We start from the raw sequence: 19,701 nt of genomic DNA on the forward strand, positions 1-19,701 counted from the left end.
TCTACACTAATCTATGAAGCATGATCAAGAAACATCATTATTCTTGCCGCCCTTGAAAAGCTACTGCTTATGTTTGCCACTTTCCTTCGCTACCCTGTTAAAGTAATAACTATCCCGTCTTTTTCCAACTTCTTCTAGCTTTGGCGGTAGCCTTTCATTAATCAAATCATCGCGACGTGCTTTCTCAAATGTGCTAAGAGCCTCTTTCAAACCTTCCGGACCGTGAGCCAGTGCACCACGAGGCAGCGTTCCCGCATTAATAGTCTTGAGATACTCTACGTTTTCACTCTCTTCTCGCAAAATGGAGTACATTCTGGATACCTTTGCGATGGCCAGAATCTTACTGCGCAAGGCCCGTCTTTTCGCTTCATCATTTAGAATGGTGCTGGTAGGTTGTGCCGCGCTTTCAGCATTGCTTGCATTTGAATTTGCTGCTACAGCTTCTGTATCTGGCATTCCAATAGCTTCAGTTGCTGAACCGATCTCTTCCCCAAGTTCCTCCTCAGTGCAGACGTTGAGAATGGAAACCAGCATTTCTGTTACTTTCTCACCAACAAACGGCAATGACCAAGTGAAAACATCCATGAAGTTTGGTAGCCAGTATGGGTGAGGTGACATATTGAATTGTCTGATGTTCATGACGTTATTAGCATATTTTAAAACCGCCGCCTTGTTTTTGTAAGTGTCAAGATAGTTGGGGGCGCTGAACAGCGTAAGAAGACTAGGAAATCCCAGAGCTTCGGTATTCTTGTACATTCTGTACCCCGCGTCTTGAGCCTCGTGAGCTCTGATAATGGATAAAAGACCTGTCTTTTGCAAGAATTCACACGCCGCATGATAGGTAAATGCGTACGAGCAGCCCCTGACGGAATTCGGCGTAAATGTGCCCACTGACGGATCGTCTGCATCCTCGTCATAAGTCTCCGTCGGATCTGCCCACATAAGGTCGCACATAAGGCCGCGTGATGGAATCTCGCGGAATCTGTTCATCTTGTTTATGTCGTCGAGTGTTTTCAGTTCTGGTGAAATACCACCGTGTACGCAGAAATACTGTCCATTCATAACTGCAGCTACAGGTAGGGCATTGAAGGAGCGACAGCAGGCCTCGTAAACGTTCAAATTGTACTTGTGAAGACATTCACTTTTGAAAGTAAAGTACGACGTTAGATGCTTACACTCGTGATTACCTCTCAGAAGCCAAAAGTGGTCGTCGTAACTGAGTTTCAAACTGTAAAGATACAGCAAGCACTCGATAGAAAAGGAGCCACGGTCAACATAGTCGCCCAAGAACAGATAAGGCGTTTTTTCAGGGTCTCCGCCCACCTCGAAAAGTTTCAACAAGTCGTAAAATTGGCCATGAATATCACCACAGACTGTCACAGGAGCAGGTACCCGCAATAAGTTAGGTTCCCTAGATAAGCACGCTGTTCCCGCTTCCAAAATGCGTAAGACTTGTGATTCCGTCAACCTCCCTTCACGACGAAAATGCTCTTTTAGAAAATCCGGGTCCGGATACCCATTATCCAGGAACAACTCTTCATCACTCGGTGTGCCCAGTTTGACTGGTCTCACCGAGCTGCAAACCCGTTCTTTAGTGGATACTTTAACGCCGTTTTCCAGCGTATAGACCGACAAATCCGGCCTTACCACGCCTGGCTTGGGGTCTTTGTCGAGCTTTCCGGGCTTATTTTCGATGATTTTGAGCGCTGCGTTCATTTTTCTCAGGTTTTCCTTGGTTTTAGGGTCACTCTTTGACATCTTGAGCCACTCTTGATACCTATTTGGTTTTACTCGAAATTCTCGTCACAACGGGACAACCAGGGCACCTCAAAACACACTAAAAGTCTCAGAAGATACGAAATCCTGGTGAGAAATACCGTGGAAAGCGTGTAAGCCTCTATCTTCCAGACAAGCTTCTAATTGCCGACTTATCGGAGTAGTAGTTCCCATTTTTCAAACTCAAGAGGTACTGTTAGTTCACATTAATTTAGGATATTTTAAGTATAGACCGCCTCGTACAAAATGCCTGAAACTTATTGAAAAATTGAAGCTCATCTCATCGCATCGCATCGCATCGATCTCGAGATGAGATCAACTTGAAGGTCAGATATCGAGTGATTCTTTGGAATTTCGTATGGTCTAAGAGCTTTCGTAGGTTCTTTCAACTATTATCTTTCATACTAGTTTTTTTCTGCGGAAAAAGGAGTGATTTTTGAGACACTTAGCGTTTAGGAAAACAAGATGTCTGGTAACGTCGATGAGTTGGCGTATGTAGAAGCTGAGAAGGGTAAAGCCAGCCTGGAGTTCGAGGATGAGAAACAAATGGCTCGGTTCGAACTGGGCGTTTCCATGGCCGTTTACAAGTGGGAAGCGCTGGATCTGGCGGTGCAGAATAGCTGGGGAGGACCAGAGTCTGCAGAGAAGCGAGACTGGGTATCGGCAATCATTGTTGACCTTTTCAAAGACGGTAAAATTGTAGATGTTTCGCTTATCGAAGAGACGCTACTCTACGCTATGATGGATGAATTTGAGACCAACTGTGATGACGACTCAGCTCTGCCGATCGCAGCGTTGGTCATCGACCTGTACAAACAATGCCAACAACTGGAATTCTCGACCGTGGATAGCCTTTATGCTCAATGGAAGGAAAGGCAAGAGACCAGACAGTCCACGAAGGATATTCAGATCGGCGGCGATCCTTGGAATCCGGACGTGTCTGAATGTGAGGACGAAAGTGATGCAGAAGATGGTGAACAACAGCCTCCCGCTATGGTCAAGGATATGGACGTAGACGTAGACGTAGACATGGAGGCTGAAGATACACCGGAGCCAGTGGTCGATGAAGATGGGTTCGAGCTTGTGCAGAAAAAAGGTAGAAAACCTAGATATTGAGCATTGTCTATTGGCAAACCATGCAATTGTATATTAATTAACCTCGAAAAGTCGCTCTTTTCTTGTTACATTTTCGTTTATTTTATAGCTTTAGAGTTTGCGGGTAGTGCAGTACCGGTCAAAGAGCCTCGTGGAGTCCAAGGACGAGAAGTTCCGGGAGTAAGGGTCCCGGAAGTCACCATTATACCCTCTGGGGCATTTGCATGCGGAGAGCCTCCAAACCGCAGTCTCCGCAGAAAATTCGAGGTCATGTCAACTAAACTGTAGTTTTCTCTTTCGTCCACTCTTACTTTAAAAAGACTTATTCTTGTGCCAACCCAAACGTTTGGTTTCAAGAGTCCCGGATCAAGCACAAAAGAACCGCTCTGTGAATTATTTGGGTCATTGTTTTGGTCCTCTGACTCTTCGTCAATCTTTGCTGTTTGGGGCTTGTGGAATCCTGCCCAAGAAAACCCGAATATAGAAGACCTTTCGCCATTCTGATTGCCCGAATGAGATTTTCCGCTAACCCATGTTGGTTTTCCTGAACCTACAACCGGGCTATTAGGTGCGCTATTAGGGATTGAATTCGATTCCTGATGTAAAAGATAGTTGGTACTCAAGCTGTTATTGCTGTTAGTACGCGATAGTGATGAGCCTTGAGAATTCCACCTTTCCAGTTTGGGCGTCTGAGGTTGGGAAAGACTTTGTGGATAACTTTGTGACCCTGCATCTTGTGGGGCACCTTCTTTGCTGAAGGTACTGATAAATGGGACGCTGTTGAAGTTGAAAATGTCTTTCCATACTGCGGAACGGTACCATATTGATGCAGTTCTATTTGATCTCCAATCCAATTTCAGGGTTCTACAATCGCTACCAAGTAAACTAACTTGAGAGGGAATCAGCAATTTCACCTGTTTTTTCAAAGCATCTTCAAATTTGAGAATTAAGCGTAACTGCACCAAATACTTGTCTCCCGAAACGTCAAATATTGCTGGGAATTCTTTCGTCACCACGCGAATAATAGTTGTCATTAAACATAAAGGATCTGCTCCGAGCCAAGAGTTTTCAAGACTCTCTTCTTTCCTTAGTTTGAGTTTCTTCCGAAAAGTGAGTCCAAACGGTCTATAAGGTCGTAGCGCCAGCAACAGTGCTGTTGATTCCGAAATAATGTCTTGCTCATCATCAGCATGCTCATAGAGCTCAATTGTCTTGTTAGGCGACCCTTGGGCCATCTTTTCGGCAGCCCGTTCCACTTCCTCCATTTCTTGCCTATGGGGTTCGAAAATCATTAGGGACTGAAGCTGAGCTTTCTCTATCATATCGTATTCGTCATGGTCAGCATAGCTTCTATCGTTTTGCCAATTGTACCTAATATCTTTTGGCACAGAATCATCGAAGTAGTCATCAATGTGTAAGGCCAGTTTCTTACCGGAATTTCTCGCTTGGTCGAAATAGTCATAATTGACTTCCGAAGAAATCTCGGTTAAAATGCTTTTTAGTTGTTTTATCACATTCTGTTGCCTGCAAAACACGAAAAGAAGATGCTTGCTGTCTTTAAAATGGTTGATCACGCAACTGTTGAAGGCCTGAATTAGTAGAGCAAGTAGGTCTAGCTTGAATCCAGGGGATGTCCCATAGCCTCTTTTGATCACTTTCTTGCCCGAGTTCTCCAGGTCCTCATTTGAAGATTCCAAAGTATCATGGCTACTTTCATCGGAAAAGGTCTTCAGAAATTCTTTAGAGGTCATTCTAGCGACCAACCTCAATAATGCAACGGATGCATTGTACCCCAATCCAGTGGTCTTGCTCGACTTGTCTGACGAAAGTTGTACAAGATCTTCATCTTGGATCTCACCAGGAATGGATAGCAGATTAAAAATAATTTCGAATAACGATGCGTTCAGCACATTATTATCTTTGACCTGTATGCAAGCCATATTAGATAGATGCATGATAGCGAAATCCCGGAAAGTGAGTCGACTAGCATCACCCACTGAGATTTTGAAAGAATCTGGAATTTTATTAGCGTAATAGTTGACATTGAAACAACACTGCATCTTCGATAGGACTAGCTTCTTGGATGACAGGTAGGTTGCAAAACCCGATATAAGTGGAATGAAATCTGTGTGCCGCTCAGAACCTTCTGAAAAATTCTTGATGTAATAAACGCACACTAAAATCAATTTATTCGCATACTTGTCGGCCACATAGTTTTCAAAAGATTTATTGCATTTCATCAGTTCCCACATCAAAATCACAACTTGCAATGTAACCCTGGGTAGATGAGGTAAAGGACGTGCCTGAGTAATGCTTTTGGAGACGTTAGCCCTGGCTTGAGAAGCCCTCTTCCCGTTGGTAGATCCGCCCGCGGAAGTACCTAACAAGTAAAAAGGATTGGATTCAATTTCAATTGCTTGTTCCATTGGTCTCTTTAGGAGGGTGGCGAGATTAACCAAGATGAATTTGAGGTCGAACTCCCTTGCTAGGGTACCCAGGTAGGTAAGGACCAAGTTGTTGATCTTGTAATTGGTAGAATAGAGATTGAGCCCGTACAGAAACTCTTGCGTCTTATTTCGGTGTTCCCCATCAAGTGGGCATAACATGGATACGTTGAGCAATTGGAGCCCAGTCATGGTTAGCGCTTTTCTCATCGATGTCATCTGGCTGCTTTTTGAAGACGAATGATAAGAATTTGACAAGTACTGAAGGCCGTTGTTGTCATCATTACTTCGGCAGGAACGACATGCGAGATTTATAAGCGAAGAAGTGAGGCAAATGCTATGAAACTCTGGAACTGACATTGTTAGTACAACTAGAAACTTGGGAATATTCTGGGAATACAGCTGCTTGGACGACAATGTCAGCAACAGACGTAGAATTTCTAGTCGTTTCGAATCCAACGTTGGATTTGGGTACGTATAGTTGGTCTCGGACGTATTTATGCCGTTCTCCCACAAGAGAAAAGAGGTTTTGCCAAATTCTTTGGGAGCTTGTCGTGTGAGGGGAACAGTAAAACCCTTGATGAAGAGTAATTTCACACATGCCTGGACGATCAGAACGCCCAAGGGTACCAGATCTTGGGGTTCGGTGGATACATGGTTTACGTTGAGTCTAGCATTTTCTTCGGAAACCAGACCGTCGCACTGCAAAACACGGGAGCTATTCTGGTTCCAAAAGACCGAATCCTCCTCTTTCTGGTCCAAATCCATTTCGAAAAAAATGGGCATCACTTTGGTCAATAACCGCGTGCAAGTAAGCAATTGGCTCTCCCGCAATTTGAAGGTCGCTGCAGAATCGCAATTTTGTAGCAAACATGATAAGACGTGAATTTTGAATGCCACAAAGCGAACAAAATTGGTGAAATTTGTCATGTTTGAATCGCACATGAATTGCAGTTCTTGCGACGAAACCATCGAGTAAATGTCGCGGGCTTCGGCGGAAGGTACCACAAATGCATTGAAATAAGCTGAAAACGGGTCTGGGAAATCTTTTCGCGACCAAGAATTGGGGTCATTATAATACCGAATAATCTCTTGATAACTCACTGACGGCGAATATAACGGTGTTGAAATATGATCGGCAAGCCTGAATACATGTTCTCGGTACTGAGCAAGCTTGGAGTCTGATTGGCCCATACTCGACCTGTGTGAAGGTCAACACCCTGGGTAAAACTGTTTCGTTTGGTCGAGAAGTTGGATCCGAATGGTATATTTCAGCTTGCTCTCTTTTCTAGTAGGTAATATTTCAAGATATTAAATTATCATCAGGCAATCTGACATTTGCTTCACGTACACGTGACTTCCTCTAGGCGATTACATCAATGTCGAGGTGATAAAGTCTAAGGTAATAATAACGTCTCGCATCAAGATGTGTTGTAAAGGCGATAGACGAACCAACGCACTTGTCAAAGGTTCATACAAGATGGAACAGCCATGTTTGCCTGGTGACAAGCTGATCGCCCGCTTGGATTAACCAAATTTCGTTTTAACATGTAAATATCGGATAGAAACAGTAGACAAAAGTAAAAAAGGCCCGGATCATAAGGGACAGAAGTGAAAAGAGACCTGTATTATAAGAGGCAAATGCATCGGAGAAGAAGTGAAGGGTAGAGGAAAATAAAGAAAAAAAAGAGAAAAGAGGTGCAAAGCACCAGGACCGGGGGAAAAAAACAGAGGACAGGAGCGGAAAATGCAGTGGGTGGTTATATCCTAGTCTTGCACACGCTGTTTCACCAGTCTTCTACTTGGTCGAACGCCCGCTTGTTGCGCATAATGTCGTTGTCGATGAGCTCGAGTCTTTGGTCCAGTTCGTTCTCCCATATCTCCAGGGAACTCGAACTCGATATTGTGCGTGCATTCACCAACATTGGTGGCTGCTTGGCACCTGGCATGGGCACCCTTTTGTACATAGGAATCGTCAATTCAGAATTATCTTGTACCATGCATGCGTCACGTGGTATCGTGGATGTTGTCGTCGTCGAAGACGACGACAACTGCTGTTGATGATTACCACCTATTTGGTAACCACGATCCACAGACTGACGAATACGCATACCGATGGTTGAGAGTTCATTTTGGCCCTGGTATAGCTCATTTTGTTTTTGAATCCCTTGACCCAAATGTTTTTTCTGGGGCGATCCTGTCATTTCTATTGTGTATTGTGTGGAGATAGGGATTGTGGAGTGTTATATCTTGGGAGAAGGTGAAGCAAAACGGATGGTATTGGTGAGGTGATGATGATAATACCTGGAATCGTTCCGGTGCGTGGTGTCTGGGTTTTACCGGTGCTCTTCTTTCCTCTTGTCGCTTAAACAACTAGTTGTCGCTGTCGCCAACTCCCATGTCCGCGATGCCGGGGAAAAAATTAATTTGTCCTTTATATAGTCCTCAAATCGTTGTGATCAAGATTGAGGAAATGGATGATACACACCGGAAAAAAGGGGAGCATAAATGGAGACTTATGTAATCTTGGGTAGGGTAACGACTTATTGTGGTGTCATGTGACCTGGAATGCGGTTTAGAACCCAGACACCCATTGTTTTGTAAACAATGGGTGTCTGGGTTAATAAACAATGGGTGTGTGGGTTGTTTCCACGTGACATTTAAAAAAGATTTGTATAGCGTCACGAGCCAACATCTCTGCTCGTTTACTTTGTAGGGAACCGTTCTTGTAATAGGACGTGTGGTGAGTCTTGCACTTATACACCAAGGTTCTCTTGAGTTTATTACGTGGTGTACTACTTACTCAACCTATAGATGAGAAAAAGAGGTGGTGGTGGTGGTGTGTGTGTGTGTGTGTGTGTGTGTGTGTGTGTGTGTGTGTGTGTGGTATCTCCATGACCGATAGCGTCTCTCTCTCTCTCTCTCTCTCTCTCTCTCTCTCTCTCTCTCTCTCTCTCTCTCTCTCTCTCTCTCTCTCTCTCTCTCTCTCTCTCTCTCTCTCTCTCTCTCTCTCTCTCTCTCTCTCTCTCTCTCTCTCTCTCTCTCTCTCTCTCTCTCTCTCTCTCTCTCTCTCTCTCTCTCTCTCTCTCTCTCTCTCTCTCTCTCTCTCTCTCTCTCTCTCTCTCTCTCTCTCTCTCTCTCTCTCTCTCTCTCTCTCTCTCTCTCTCTCTCTCTCTCTCTCTCTCTCTCTCTCTCTCTCTCTCTCTCTCTCTCTCTCTCTCTCTCTCTCTCTCTCTCTCTCTCTCTCTCTCTCTCTCTCTCTCTCTCTCTCTCTCTCTCTCTCTCTCTCTCTCTCTCTCTCTCTCTCTCTCTCTCTCTCTCTCTCTCTCTCTCTCTCTCTCTCTCTCTCTCTCTCTCTCTCTCTCTCTCTCTCTCTCTCTCTCTCTCTCTCTCTCTCTCTCTCTCTCTCTCTCTCTCTCTCTCTCTCTCTCTCTCTCTCTCTCTCTCTCTCTCTCTCTCTCTCTCTCTCTCTCTCTCTCTCTCTCTCTCTCTCTCTGCTTCTGCTAGTAGATAAACTGTTCTTAAATGTTTAATCACGTGTATCTTTTTGAACGCTCTGAAATAGACTAGAATCCAATCGTAGTCGATATCGTATCTTCTAGCCCTGAAATACCATCTAGCTTGTTCTCCCAACGGATTTCCTGTCTCACAAAGTGTATGTGTAAGGTTACGCTTGTCCACGTGACTTATATCTCATCTCCGATCCTGACATTCTCGTTCCTGCCAGCGCTCATCTCACTAGCCGCCAAAGCTCACCAACAAGTTAAGAACCCCCCTTCTTCAAAGTGTGCGGGTTTTCTCAATCAGGACGTATGAGAGCCCGGTAGCCCCAGACAGGATTGTTTTGAACGCCAAATCCCCCCAAAAACTGGGCGGCAAGAGAAAGAAACACCAACTGGTAGATCGTCCATTGTTGGACGGAAAGATATGGAAAAATAAAAGTCGTGAACGTTATTGAAGCAGCATATCTGATTGCCGCCTTCATCAGTTGGCGTGTTGGCTCTTCTCTATGTGAGAATTTAGCCTTCCCAAACACAATTTTGAAATGATCGTTTTGAAATCTTTAAATTCAATCCAGATTAACGTTATTCATCAGCAATCCGAGCTCTCCTGGGTCAGTCCCCCTTCCCTCATGAAAAACTAGCCTGCGCTCCGGAGTCTCTCACGAATTTTATGCGAAAAAGATTAAAAACAACCCGTAAGAACTACAAATTACAAATTCCAGAATGAAAAACCTTCATTAGCTGACCGATTACTCTTCCTCTGCTGATGGACCACTCTTTCATCGCCATTCTCGAAGAATCAACGTTCCCAGAGTCGTTTCGACCTTCAAAATTCTCTTTCAAAAAAAAAAAGTTGGGCAAAACTACTGAAGAAGTAGCTACTTACAACGCCTAACACCGAATCCCAAGCTCAACATCTAATGTCGTTCAGACATTTAATTCCCACGCTCAGCTGCGGAGTTGGACCACATTATTATTTTCAGTCATCGTCGTTGTCGTTAAGTTCCTCTAAGCACTAAAAAAAGCGAATTATTACCCTATAGGCTAAGGAAAGCGAATTATGACCCTATAGGCTAAGAAAAGCGACTGTAAACGCCAGCAGCGAAGAACTTTACGGCATCGTGCGTGCAAGTATCAGTTCATGGAAGAAAAATTATAAAAGGACACAAGTTTTTGAGCCAGCGATGCCGTTTTGGTCTACATTTCCCAAAGATGTCGTGTTCCAAGCAATTTCTATCGTGCCTTCCAAAAAAGCATCATTTTTTGAAAAGTCTAGTTAACAGACCAATTTCAAGAACTGCCACCACTTGTCTATATTCTACAAAACCGTTTTCCGCCAACATGTCTATCAACCTATCTTCCAGCGAAACCGTGAAATTGGAGCAAGAACACTCTGCTCACAACTACCACCCACTTCCTGTGGTCTTCCAGCGTGCTTCTGGCGCCCATGTTTGGGACCCAGAGGGAAAAGAGTACTTGGACTTTTTGTCGGCTTACTCTGCTGTCAACCAAGGTCACTGTCACCCAGAAATTATCGCTGCGTTGGTTGACCAGGCTTCCAAGCTAACGCTTTCCTCGAGAGCGTTCTCCAACGACGTTTTCGCTGCGTTTGCCAAATACGTCACCGAATACTTCAACTACGAAATGGTTTTGCCCATGAACACCGGTGCCGAAGCCGTTGAAACCGCTTTGAAACTTGCCAGACGTTGGGGTTACACTAAGAAAAACATCCCAGCTAACGAGGCCATCATTTTGGGCGCTCACAGCAACTTCCACGGCCGTACTTTCGGAGCCATCTCCCTCTCGACTGACGATGACTCGCGTAACAACTTTGGTCCTTTCTTGGAAAACACCACCGCCAAGATCCCAGGTGGAAACGGCGAATACATCCGTTACGGTGTTGTCGAAGACGTTGAACGCGCTTTCAAGAACGCCGGTGACCGCATTGCTGCTTTGATTTTGGAACCTATTCAGGGTGAAGCTGGTATCGTTGTTCCAGACAAGACCTACTTGACCGAAGTTCAGAAATTGTGTCGCCAATACAACGTTTTGCTAATCTGCGATGAAATTCAGACTGGTATTGCCCGTACCGGTAAGATGTTGTGCTACGAACATTCTCCAGATGTGAAGCCTGACATGGTTCTTTTGGGTAAGGCCATCTCTGGTGGTGTTCTACCAGTCTCGTGCGTTTTGTCCTCCAAGGACATCATGCTATGTCTAGAGCCAGGTTCCCACGGTTCTACTTACGGTGGTAACCCATTGTCCTCTCGTGTGGCCATTGCTGCTTTGGAAGTGGTGAGAAAGGAGAACTTGGTTCAAAAGGCTCAAGAATTGGGTGACTACTTGCAAAAACAACTTTTGGAGCTACAGGCTTCTGCTGGCGGTATCATCTCAGAAGTCCGTGGTAAGGGTTTGTTGACCGCTATTGTTATCGACCCAAAGCACGCCAACGGTAGAACCGCTTGGGATCTATGTTTGCTAATGAAGGACCAAGGTGTCTTGGCCAAGCCTACCCACGAGCACATTATCAGATTGGCTCCACCTTTGGTTATCTCCAAGGAAGACTTGGACAAGGGTGTTGACGCCATCAAGAAGTCTTTGGAATTGCTTCCAACCGCTGAAAAATCTGCTCATTAAATATAAAATCATGATTTGTTGACAGATCAGTGCTAGCAAGTAATGTGTGTCATAAGGCATTTGATATTGATCGTCAACTAAGTAAAATAAAATTTAAACAGTGTATGTATCATAAAGTCATAGTTGTTTCCCGGTTAGGCTTTGGCCACAAGTTCGGTTAAATCAACGACTCTGTTGGAGTATCCGAACTCGTTGTCGTACCAGGTAACCAACTTCACAAATTTAGGTGACAATTGAATACCGGCGCTAGCGTCAAAGATTGATGAGTGAGTGTCACCCAAGAAATCCGAGGATACAACCGAGTCTTCGGTGTAGCCAACGACGCCCTTGTACTCACCTTCAGATGCCTTCTTGAGAGCGGCTTTGATTTGATCGTAAGTGGTAGGCTTAGCCAATTTGACAGTCAAATCAACCACGGAAACGTCCACGGTTGGAACTCTGATCGACATACCAGTCAATTTTCCTTGCAATTCCGGTAAAACCTTACCAACGGCCTTGGCAGCACCTGTAGACGAAGGAATGATGTTACCGGAAGCGGTTCTACCGCCTCTCCAGTCCTTGTGAGAGGGACCGTCCACGGTTTTCTGGGTTGCGGTAATGGAGTGCACGGTTGTCATGAGACCTTCCTCGAGACCGAATTCATCGTTGATGATCTTGGCCAAAGGAGCCAAAGCGTTGGTGGTACATGAAGCGTTGGAGACGATTTTTTCGCCCTTGTACTTCTTGTCGTTGACGCCAATCACGTACATTGGGGCCGTACTGGAAGGAGCCGTGATGACCACTTTCTTGGCACCGGCATCAATGTGCTTTTGAGCTGTGTCAAGCTCCTTGAACACGCCAGTGGAGTCGATAACGATATCGATACCCAATTTGCCCCAAGGAAGTTGCGAAGGGTCTCTTTCTTGATAAACGGCAATCTTGTGGCCTCCAACAACCAAGTTGTTGCCCTCGCTGGAGACTTTCCCAGGGTACCGTCCATGGGTCGAATCGTACTTCAGCATGTACGCGGCATACTCCGGGCCGATGAAAGGGTCGTTAATGGCCACAACCTCGAGAGACGATCTCTGAAGGGCGATTCTCAAAACGAGTCTTCCGATTCTTCCAAATCCGTTGATGGCAATTTTAGTCATGATGATTGGATGGTGAGGTTGATGAAATAAAGCGATGAGTTGTGCAATGTAATAGTCTTCTTGCTAGAAAACAGTGTTGCTGGCTTTTTTTAAGAGAGAGTAAAAAAAGACCATACGACTGGAATTTCATCCTGGGATAGTCAATCCGATGGTCCTTTTATACACCATTTTGGGCCAAACACCAACCTCTGGATCCCTGTTAAGGCGTGGGATGACCAAATTTTTGGGTTCGTGCGCCATTTTTTGGGTATATTATCACTCAGCTCGGACACGGATGGGAAACGGGTCCTGTTCTATGTCTGGTGATTCTAGACCCAACAAGTAAAGAAGCGTCCGTTTGTGAAAGAGACTTCTGGTGATGGTTGCCGTTTGACCCTGGGCTCATTACAATGGGAAGTTTCCCGCGAACCGAGCCGGTAGCAAGTGGTGTGCAGTTATTTGAGTTTCAGGACTCTCAAAGAAAACGACACACATTAGGAAAGACAAGGAAGTCTTTCTGAGTCATTACAGGAATCCAACACCAACACCAACACCAACATCAACACCAAGTCTGACGACAGCGACAACAACGACTAACTTCCTCAGCACCATGTCAAGGCCCTCACATTACTAAGAAACCTGTCCGTTGTTTTGCTTTCGCTAGTAAAGTTTAGATCTTCAGTGATGGGAAACACTGTAACGGACGTTTCTTATGTACTAGCTGGAGCGATGGAGTGTGGAATTTGACAGTTTAGTAGAGACCAGGTTGATCGGCCGTTGGTTATATTGATGTGCCCAGACAGGTCCCTGCGCCAATCTCTTCGAGCATCCGGCGCATATAACCGGATGGGCACCAGATGTGTCACTCTGTACTTTTGTGTCGCTGATATTTGGAAGAAACGTGAGTTTTTTGACGCATTTAAGCGGATGTGGGTTCGCGAGAGAGTCGGCAAAAAAGACGAAAAATAAAAAGATGATTTCGCCCAGGATCGAACTGGGGACGTTCTGCGTGTTAAGCAGATGCCATAACCGACTAGACCACGAAACCAACTGTTGAGATTGGAGGAGACATGGGGGGAACTCATAGGGGGTGAAAAGTGGTGTGTGAGGGAAAGCAGGGTAATTTTCGGTAGGTCAGCGTTTAGACAGTGACACAAAGACGCATCAAGAATAACATATAAAAGGGGGGTCTTTGAAGAGGAGAAAAGGTGAATAAGAGCTATTGACTAACACAATCGACACAAATGACACAATCAATGATATTTATTATTGTCGGAACTGTTTATACTCGTGTGGAAACTCTGTCTCTGGAGTGTCGTTGCACGATAAACGTTCCATATGGGTGATCTTGTCCATTATTGTAAAGTGTAAACTATTGTTTATTGAGTTAGAGTTATCTCTCCGTGGTCTATTTAGCATAAATGGAATGATCTTGCAGGGTAGACAAAACGTCCCTTCTTATACAAGTTCTCTGAGATGTTCCGCCGCTGACGAATAAGAGAACTTTCAAGCATTCCGGGTGCAAATGGTATAAATGGGCTGATCAGGATGCACTTGATTAAATGCAAATGTTATCACTTGGTTCAATCGACGTCCTTTCCGTTAGATCAGTACTTGTTCTATATTCTTCGGGCATCTTGTTAATTCTGACGCTGTCATCTGTCACGTGGACGTGATCACTTCGTCATGGACCCGACGCTAGACAGACAGAGGTTCCGACAATTTAGGGACTCAGTTTATATAAGAGGACAACTAGTCGCATACCGGAGTGATAAAGAAGAATTCAAAGCGTATCAGGTTTCATACATCGCTGACACGTATCACGTGACAGTTAAATACAAACTTATTTACACCTTTGACTAATCCAGAAGCTGAAACTCCGCAGTCTCTCAGACTTTAAACTACTTAAAAATCGTTTCTGTCTGTTCACTAGTTTCTCATTCACGACCTCCATTAACGGTTTGTTTTTTTTCACATTCAGATTTGTCCTGTTTCTAACAACTTATTTTAAAGATATGTACAAATCAATGAACTTTCATACACATCCGGAAAATAATGCAAGAAAACAAATGAATGCTGTCCGGGAGAACTCCCATGCTACCATCTATTTCTAATCGCATTATTTGAGCGGGCCAAAGCAATCTCTAAAGTCTACAATATACCGATTTTGGTCAATTTTTTACTTTTTTGGTTTTTTTTCTGGTCCTTGACGGGACTAAAGCCCCCAGACTCTTCATCAATAATGTAAACAACATACCAGACACTCAAGCTGTTCTAGCATCCTTCTCAAGCTTGGGATTCCACAGACACTTTCCAAAAAATCATCTGATCGTATAAAATAACTAGTACTGCAATAATCGCACTTACTGCTACTTAACTCTAGCTTCTGATCTTAACAAGCTTCAACGGTTTGACACAATTCCAGACGCTATAGACCAGATAAGCCAGCCAGTTATGGCAAATGGGAGTGTTGCACAGAACCTTTTGGCCAATGACTCGATTCTGAGCTCAACAGGTCTTACGGTGGCTAGTGACAATGCCCTGGTGGCATTGTCAATGGCATTATCATTGTTGGCGCAGGCGTCTAATGCGATTTTTAAAATGAGTGCTAGCGTTGTTTCCAGAGTTTTCTGGCAAACGCTACGGTTCTTTCTGCTGCGAATTCCGTCGTGGCTTGTGTTGTCATCCAGCATCCACATCACAGTCTCTTTTTCTACTTTAGTCCTGCTGTTCGTGGCTTCCATGTTGGCTACATATTACTTGCTAAGGACTAGATTCCTCAATGCTTACAAGCGATTGCAACCCGATGACAGCGAAGAAAAGATGATCAAAGACGAAAAATCTCGAGACGAGGCAGAGGCGTTATTCATGAATAAAAACGAAAAAACTCCAAAAAGTGGGTTCACCTCGTATCTCGATGAGTTTTTGAGTGCCATCAAGATCTTTGGATATTTGGAGAAGCCTGTTTTCCACGAATTGACCAAAAATATGAAAACTCGTCGTCTAGAGAAGGGTGAGGTGCTTCTAGTTGATGACACACTCGGTTTCGCCATTGTTGTCGAAGGCAGTTTGCAAACCTACCACAAAGTTCACCATTCGCCCCAGGAAGCGCAACCGGACTTTTTCGATCGCGAAAATGTAAGTGATAGCGCCAGCGACGATGAACTACCACCTGATGGCGATGCATACACGTTGAACGGCGAAAAGTACCAACTTTTGAATACGATCAGGGCTGGAAACCCTGTATCTTCCTTGGTTAGCATACTGAAACTCTTCACGGGCAGCGATGACCATGCGACTTTGAGGGGTAGACTAACAAATCAGCAATTGCGGAACGATTCTCATCGCAATTTAATGTCACCTTTTTTGGACGCCACACTAGAACGTCACAAATCAGAACTTCTAAGTGCTAATGGAACTCCCAGGCCATCATTCGATCCAGGCACCCCTGAAGATCTCGAGCCTGAAATTGGACCTCTCAGCGCAGGTGACATCTTACAGCCTGACATTCCTATCGAGGGCGACATTTCTACCCCATTGGGAGGTGCACTACCGGATATCATCGCTTCTGCCTCTGAGGATTGCACTATCGCTATTATTCCGGCTTCCGCCTTTCGAAAGCTGATGTCGCGGTATCCGCGGTCAGCATCGCACATTATTCAAATGGTTCTCACCAAACTCTACAGAGTCACTTTTCAGACCGCTCATAGCTACATGGGTCTAACAAAAGAAATAATGAGCACCGAGATAGTTTTGAACCGGTCCAACCAGTATGAGTTACCATTTTACTTAAAGGAAGCAGCGATTCGTAGAATCAAGCTTCAAGAAAGTTCAAAAGCTGAACCTGGCGAAAAACAAGCAAAACCTACAACAGCAAGAACGAACATTGGCCCCAACGGAATTAAAGGTCGGAAAAGACCTACTCCGCACAGTTTTTTGCAGAATCGTAGCTCCCGTCATGTTGTCTTAGACTCCAGAGATCATTTTAACCCCGGCGATCTTCTCTCAAACGTTCCCCTTTCTCGCAAAGAACAACCTGTGATGCGGGGTACATCCAGTGGCTCTTTTCACCCATCTGATGGTACTAGCACTTCTAAAAGTACCAAGATTTCAGCGGGGCCTGTCGAAGGATCTCTTTCTGGGTTGCCACCTCTCACAGATCAAGCAATGCAAAAAAATAAGAGCAGTCATAGTGCGATCTTGAAATCATCTAAAGAGGACGATGAAATTAGGGCAAGGTCGTTTTCTGCAGCTCAAGAAGAAACTGAAGAATCTTCTTGGAGAATTGCCGTGGTTGAGTGCGTATTTTCATATCTCGGAATCACTAAAGAAAACATTTTGCCAGATTCTTTGGAGGACGACGCATCATCGGTGGCTTTCAGGAAGTCGTCGGACGCTTCAATCACGCCGTCTTCACAAGTGCCTACTCTTCCTGCTTTACGTCTTCTGTCCCCGGACCAGTTGAACACGAATAAGAAGCTCAGGGCCAAATCAAAGTCTGAGTATAAAGAAGAGATTCCTCACAACATCGATTTCGATACGGTTAAAGATGAATTTGCACAGGGGCTGAAAATGATGCTGATCAAACGCGGGTCGATTATAGTCTCACAAAATGCTCACAATCGGGGTCTTTTCTATGTCATATCTGGTGCCATCGAAGTTGTGTGGACAAATGAAGAAGATAATAAAGAGCATGTAATTAACACCATCAAGCCGGGTGGGATCGCTGGGTACCTAGCATCGCTCGTCGGGAGCAAATCATTTGTCACACTTAGAGCTAAATCGGATGTGTATGTGGGATTCCTCCCCGCATCAATGCTCGAAAGACTATGCGACAAATACTTTCTAATCTATTTGAGGATTGCAGAAACTTTGACCAATTTCTTGAATCCTAAAATCCTAAAGCTTGACTACGCTTTGGAATGGATTCACTTGGATGCTTCTGAAGTTTTATATCGCCAAAATGATCCCGCAAACGCTATTTATGTCGTATTGAGTGGTAGGTTACGACAATTGCATCAAGTGGGAGAAACAAGTCAAGATTCTGCTGGGAAGAAAATCAAGAAGCAGCAATCTCGAGACGGTCACAAAGTGAGAGCGATCAGAGAATATGCACAAGGTGAAAGTTTGGGAGAAGTTGATGTCTTGACGGCAATAAACAGGCTTTCTACAGTTGTAGCGCTTAGGGACTCAGAGCTGGCTCGCATACCCAGAGCGCTGTTTGAACTATTGGCCGTTGAGTATCCATCGATAATGATTCGCGTTAGTCGATTGGTAGCGAGGAAAGTCCTACAGCAACAGCGTGGAGTTCAATCTTCCGAGATGGCAAAAGATGGACAGAACTTCAGATATGACTTCAACCTACTCATACCTCCAACCCAGACCACAAACGGGTCAGTCATAAACTCTGACCAAGAAGAAGGAGCCAGTTATGATGGTGGAGGTAGACACAATTACAGAACTATATCAGTTCTCCCCATAACCCGTGATCTGCCTGTGGAAAGTTTTGCATCAAAATTAGTCAATGCTTTGAAGCAGGTCGGTATGTCTACAATCGGCCTGAACCAATCGGCTACTCTGTCCCATTTGGGTCGACATGCCTTCGATGGGTTATCAAAATTAAAACAATCTGGCTACTTTGCGGAATTGGAAGAGCTATATGACACTGTGGTCTATATAGCCGATACGCCTCCCAATTCCACTTGGACAGCCACTTGCATAAATCAGGGCGACTGTATTTTGCTTCTTGCAGATTCGGCTATGTCTCCTGCTGTTGGCGAATTCGAGCGGCTGTTGATGAGAATGAAACCGAACGCCAGAATCGAGCTTATTTTGTTACATCCAGAGAGATATGTCGAACCAGGACTTACTCATAAATGGCTTAAAAACCGAGTTTGGATTCATTCCCACCATCACGTTCAATTCTCGAACTCGAAATTCATGAGTGATCCAAAATCTTCTGCCGAGAGTATACCTTTTTCTATGAACTTTATCGAAAGTCTGAAGACAAGAGAACGCTTCAATACTATTACGAAGCAAACCCAAGAAAATATATCCCGGCTGTTACCAGACTCCCTTAAAACAACAGTGGAAAATTTGTCCTCTCGATACATGAGTAGGAAACAACGCTATTACACCCCGGTACAACCTCACAAGGATGACTTTCTGCGGCTTGCACGAGTGATATCCGGCAAAGCTATCGGGTTGGTTTTAGGCGGTGGTGGAGCCCGAGGAATCAGTCATCTGGGCGTGTTACGTGCAATCGAGGAGAACGGTATTCCCATCGACATGATAGGAGGAACCTCGATTGGCGCTTTTGTGGGAGGGCTGTACGCTAAGGAGTGTGATATCGTTCCGATTTACGGACGTATGAAAAAATTTGCAGGTCGCATAGGGTCCTTTTGGCGGTTACTCACGGATCTGACATGGCCAGTTACTTCTTATACTACCGGTCACGAATTCAATCGTGGTATTTGGAAAACTTTTGGCGATGTGCGCATCGAAGATTTTTGGATTCAGTACTATTGCAATTCTACCAACATCACTGAGTCTATTCAGGAGATTCACTCCACTGGCTACGCTTGGAGGTACATTAGAGCCTCTATGTCATTGGCCGGACTATTACCTCCAATAGAGGACAATGGCTCTATGCTTTTAGATGGTGGATACGTGGACAACCTACCCGTATGGGAGATGAAGGCGCGCGGGTGTAACACGATTTTCGCAATAGACGTTGGATCGGTCGATGATCGCACCCCGATGAGGTATGGGGACTCACTGAACGGTTTTTGGATTGTGTTCAACCGTTGGAATCCATTTTCCGAGTATCCAAACATTCCCAATATGGCAGAGATTCAAATGCGACTTGGTTATGTAGCGTCCGTGAACGCATTGGAAAAAGCGAAGAATACCCCTGGCGTTATATATGCAAGACCTCCAATTGAAGGCTATGCCACGCTTGATTTTGCCAAGTTTGAAGAGATCTATCAACTGGGAGCCGCTTATGGACATGATTTTTTCCAGGAGCTGCAAAATCAGAATAAGATGCCCAAGATCCCAGGTTCCGAGGCTTTGCAAGAAGAAGGAGAACTCAGAGATGGGCTGCTACATAGGAGAAACAGCATTTAGCAACATAAA

General features: G+C 44.7%; 7 protein-coding genes and 1 non-coding gene across 8 annotated transcripts; 3 read left to right on the forward strand and 5 right to left on the reverse strand.

Annotated features, from left to right (window-relative positions):
* Positions 1 to 60: 60 nt before the first annotated feature.
* Positions 61 to 1,758, reverse strand: CNA1 (LALA0S03e07822g1_1; the record flags this gene model as incomplete). The annotated part of the gene is made up of 1 exon (XM_022773414.1): positions 61 to 1,758. One exon carries the CDS (start codon positions 1,756 to 1,758, stop codon positions 61 to 63), a length of 1,698 nt encoding a protein of 565 aa, XP_022627890.1.
* Positions 1,759 to 2,241: 483 nt separating this feature from the next.
* Positions 2,242 to 2,892, forward strand: TSR2 (LALA0S03e07844g1_1; the record flags this gene model as incomplete). Its single annotated transcript, XM_022773415.1, has 1 exon — positions 2,242 to 2,892. The coding sequence occupies one exon, from the start codon at positions 2,242 to 2,244 to the stop codon at positions 2,890 to 2,892; it is 651 nt and encodes a 216-aa protein (XP_022627891.1).
* Positions 2,893 to 2,969: 77 nt separating this feature from the next.
* On the reverse strand, positions 2,970 to 6,509 carry ECM30 (LALA0S03e07866g1_1; the record flags this gene model as incomplete). The annotated part of the gene is made up of 1 exon (XM_022773416.1): positions 2,970 to 6,509. The coding sequence occupies one exon, from the start codon at positions 6,507 to 6,509 to the stop codon at positions 2,970 to 2,972; it is 3,540 nt and encodes a 1,179-aa protein (XP_022627892.1).
* Positions 6,510 to 7,102: 593 nt separating this feature from the next.
* On the reverse strand, positions 7,103 to 7,519 carry DIF1 (LALA0S03e07888g1_1; the record flags this gene model as incomplete). The annotated part of the gene is made up of 1 exon (XM_022773417.1): positions 7,103 to 7,519. The coding sequence occupies one exon, from the start codon at positions 7,517 to 7,519 to the stop codon at positions 7,103 to 7,105; it is 417 nt and encodes a 138-aa protein (XP_022627893.1).
* Positions 7,520 to 10,159: 2,640 nt separating this feature from the next.
* CAR2 (LALA0S03e07910g1_1) lies at positions 10,160 to 11,455 on the forward strand (the record flags this gene model as incomplete). The annotated part of the gene is made up of 1 exon (XM_022773418.1): positions 10,160 to 11,455. One exon carries the CDS (start codon positions 10,160 to 10,162, stop codon positions 11,453 to 11,455), a length of 1,296 nt encoding a protein of 431 aa, XP_022627894.1.
* Positions 11,456 to 11,589: 134 nt separating this feature from the next.
* Positions 11,590 to 12,585, reverse strand: LALA0_S03e07932g (LALA0S03e07932g1_1; the record flags this gene model as incomplete). The annotated part of the gene is made up of 1 exon (XM_022773419.1): positions 11,590 to 12,585. One exon carries the CDS (start codon positions 12,583 to 12,585, stop codon positions 11,590 to 11,592), a length of 996 nt encoding a protein of 331 aa, XP_022627895.1.
* Positions 12,586 to 13,538: 953 nt separating this feature from the next.
* On the reverse strand, positions 13,539 to 13,612 carry LALA0_S03e07954r. The gene has a single exon. It is a non-coding gene; the product is annotated as a tRNA-Val (tRNA).
* A 1,406-nt stretch (positions 13,613 to 15,018) lies between these two features.
* On the forward strand, positions 15,019 to 19,692 carry NTE1 (LALA0S03e07976g1_1; the record flags this gene model as incomplete). The annotated part of the gene is made up of 1 exon (XM_022773420.1): positions 15,019 to 19,692. One exon carries the CDS (start codon positions 15,019 to 15,021, stop codon positions 19,690 to 19,692), a length of 4,674 nt encoding a protein of 1,557 aa, XP_022627896.1.
* Positions 19,693 to 19,701: the final 9 nt, after the last annotated feature.

This window comes from Lachancea lanzarotensis, scaffold LALA0S03 (genome assembly GCF_000938715.1).
Source record: "Lachancea lanzarotensis genome assembly LALA0, scaffold LALA0S03, whole genome shotgun sequence".
In the NCBI taxonomy this organism is placed as follows: Eukaryota; Fungi; Ascomycota; class Saccharomycetes; order Saccharomycetales; family Saccharomycetaceae; genus Lachancea; species Lachancea lanzarotensis.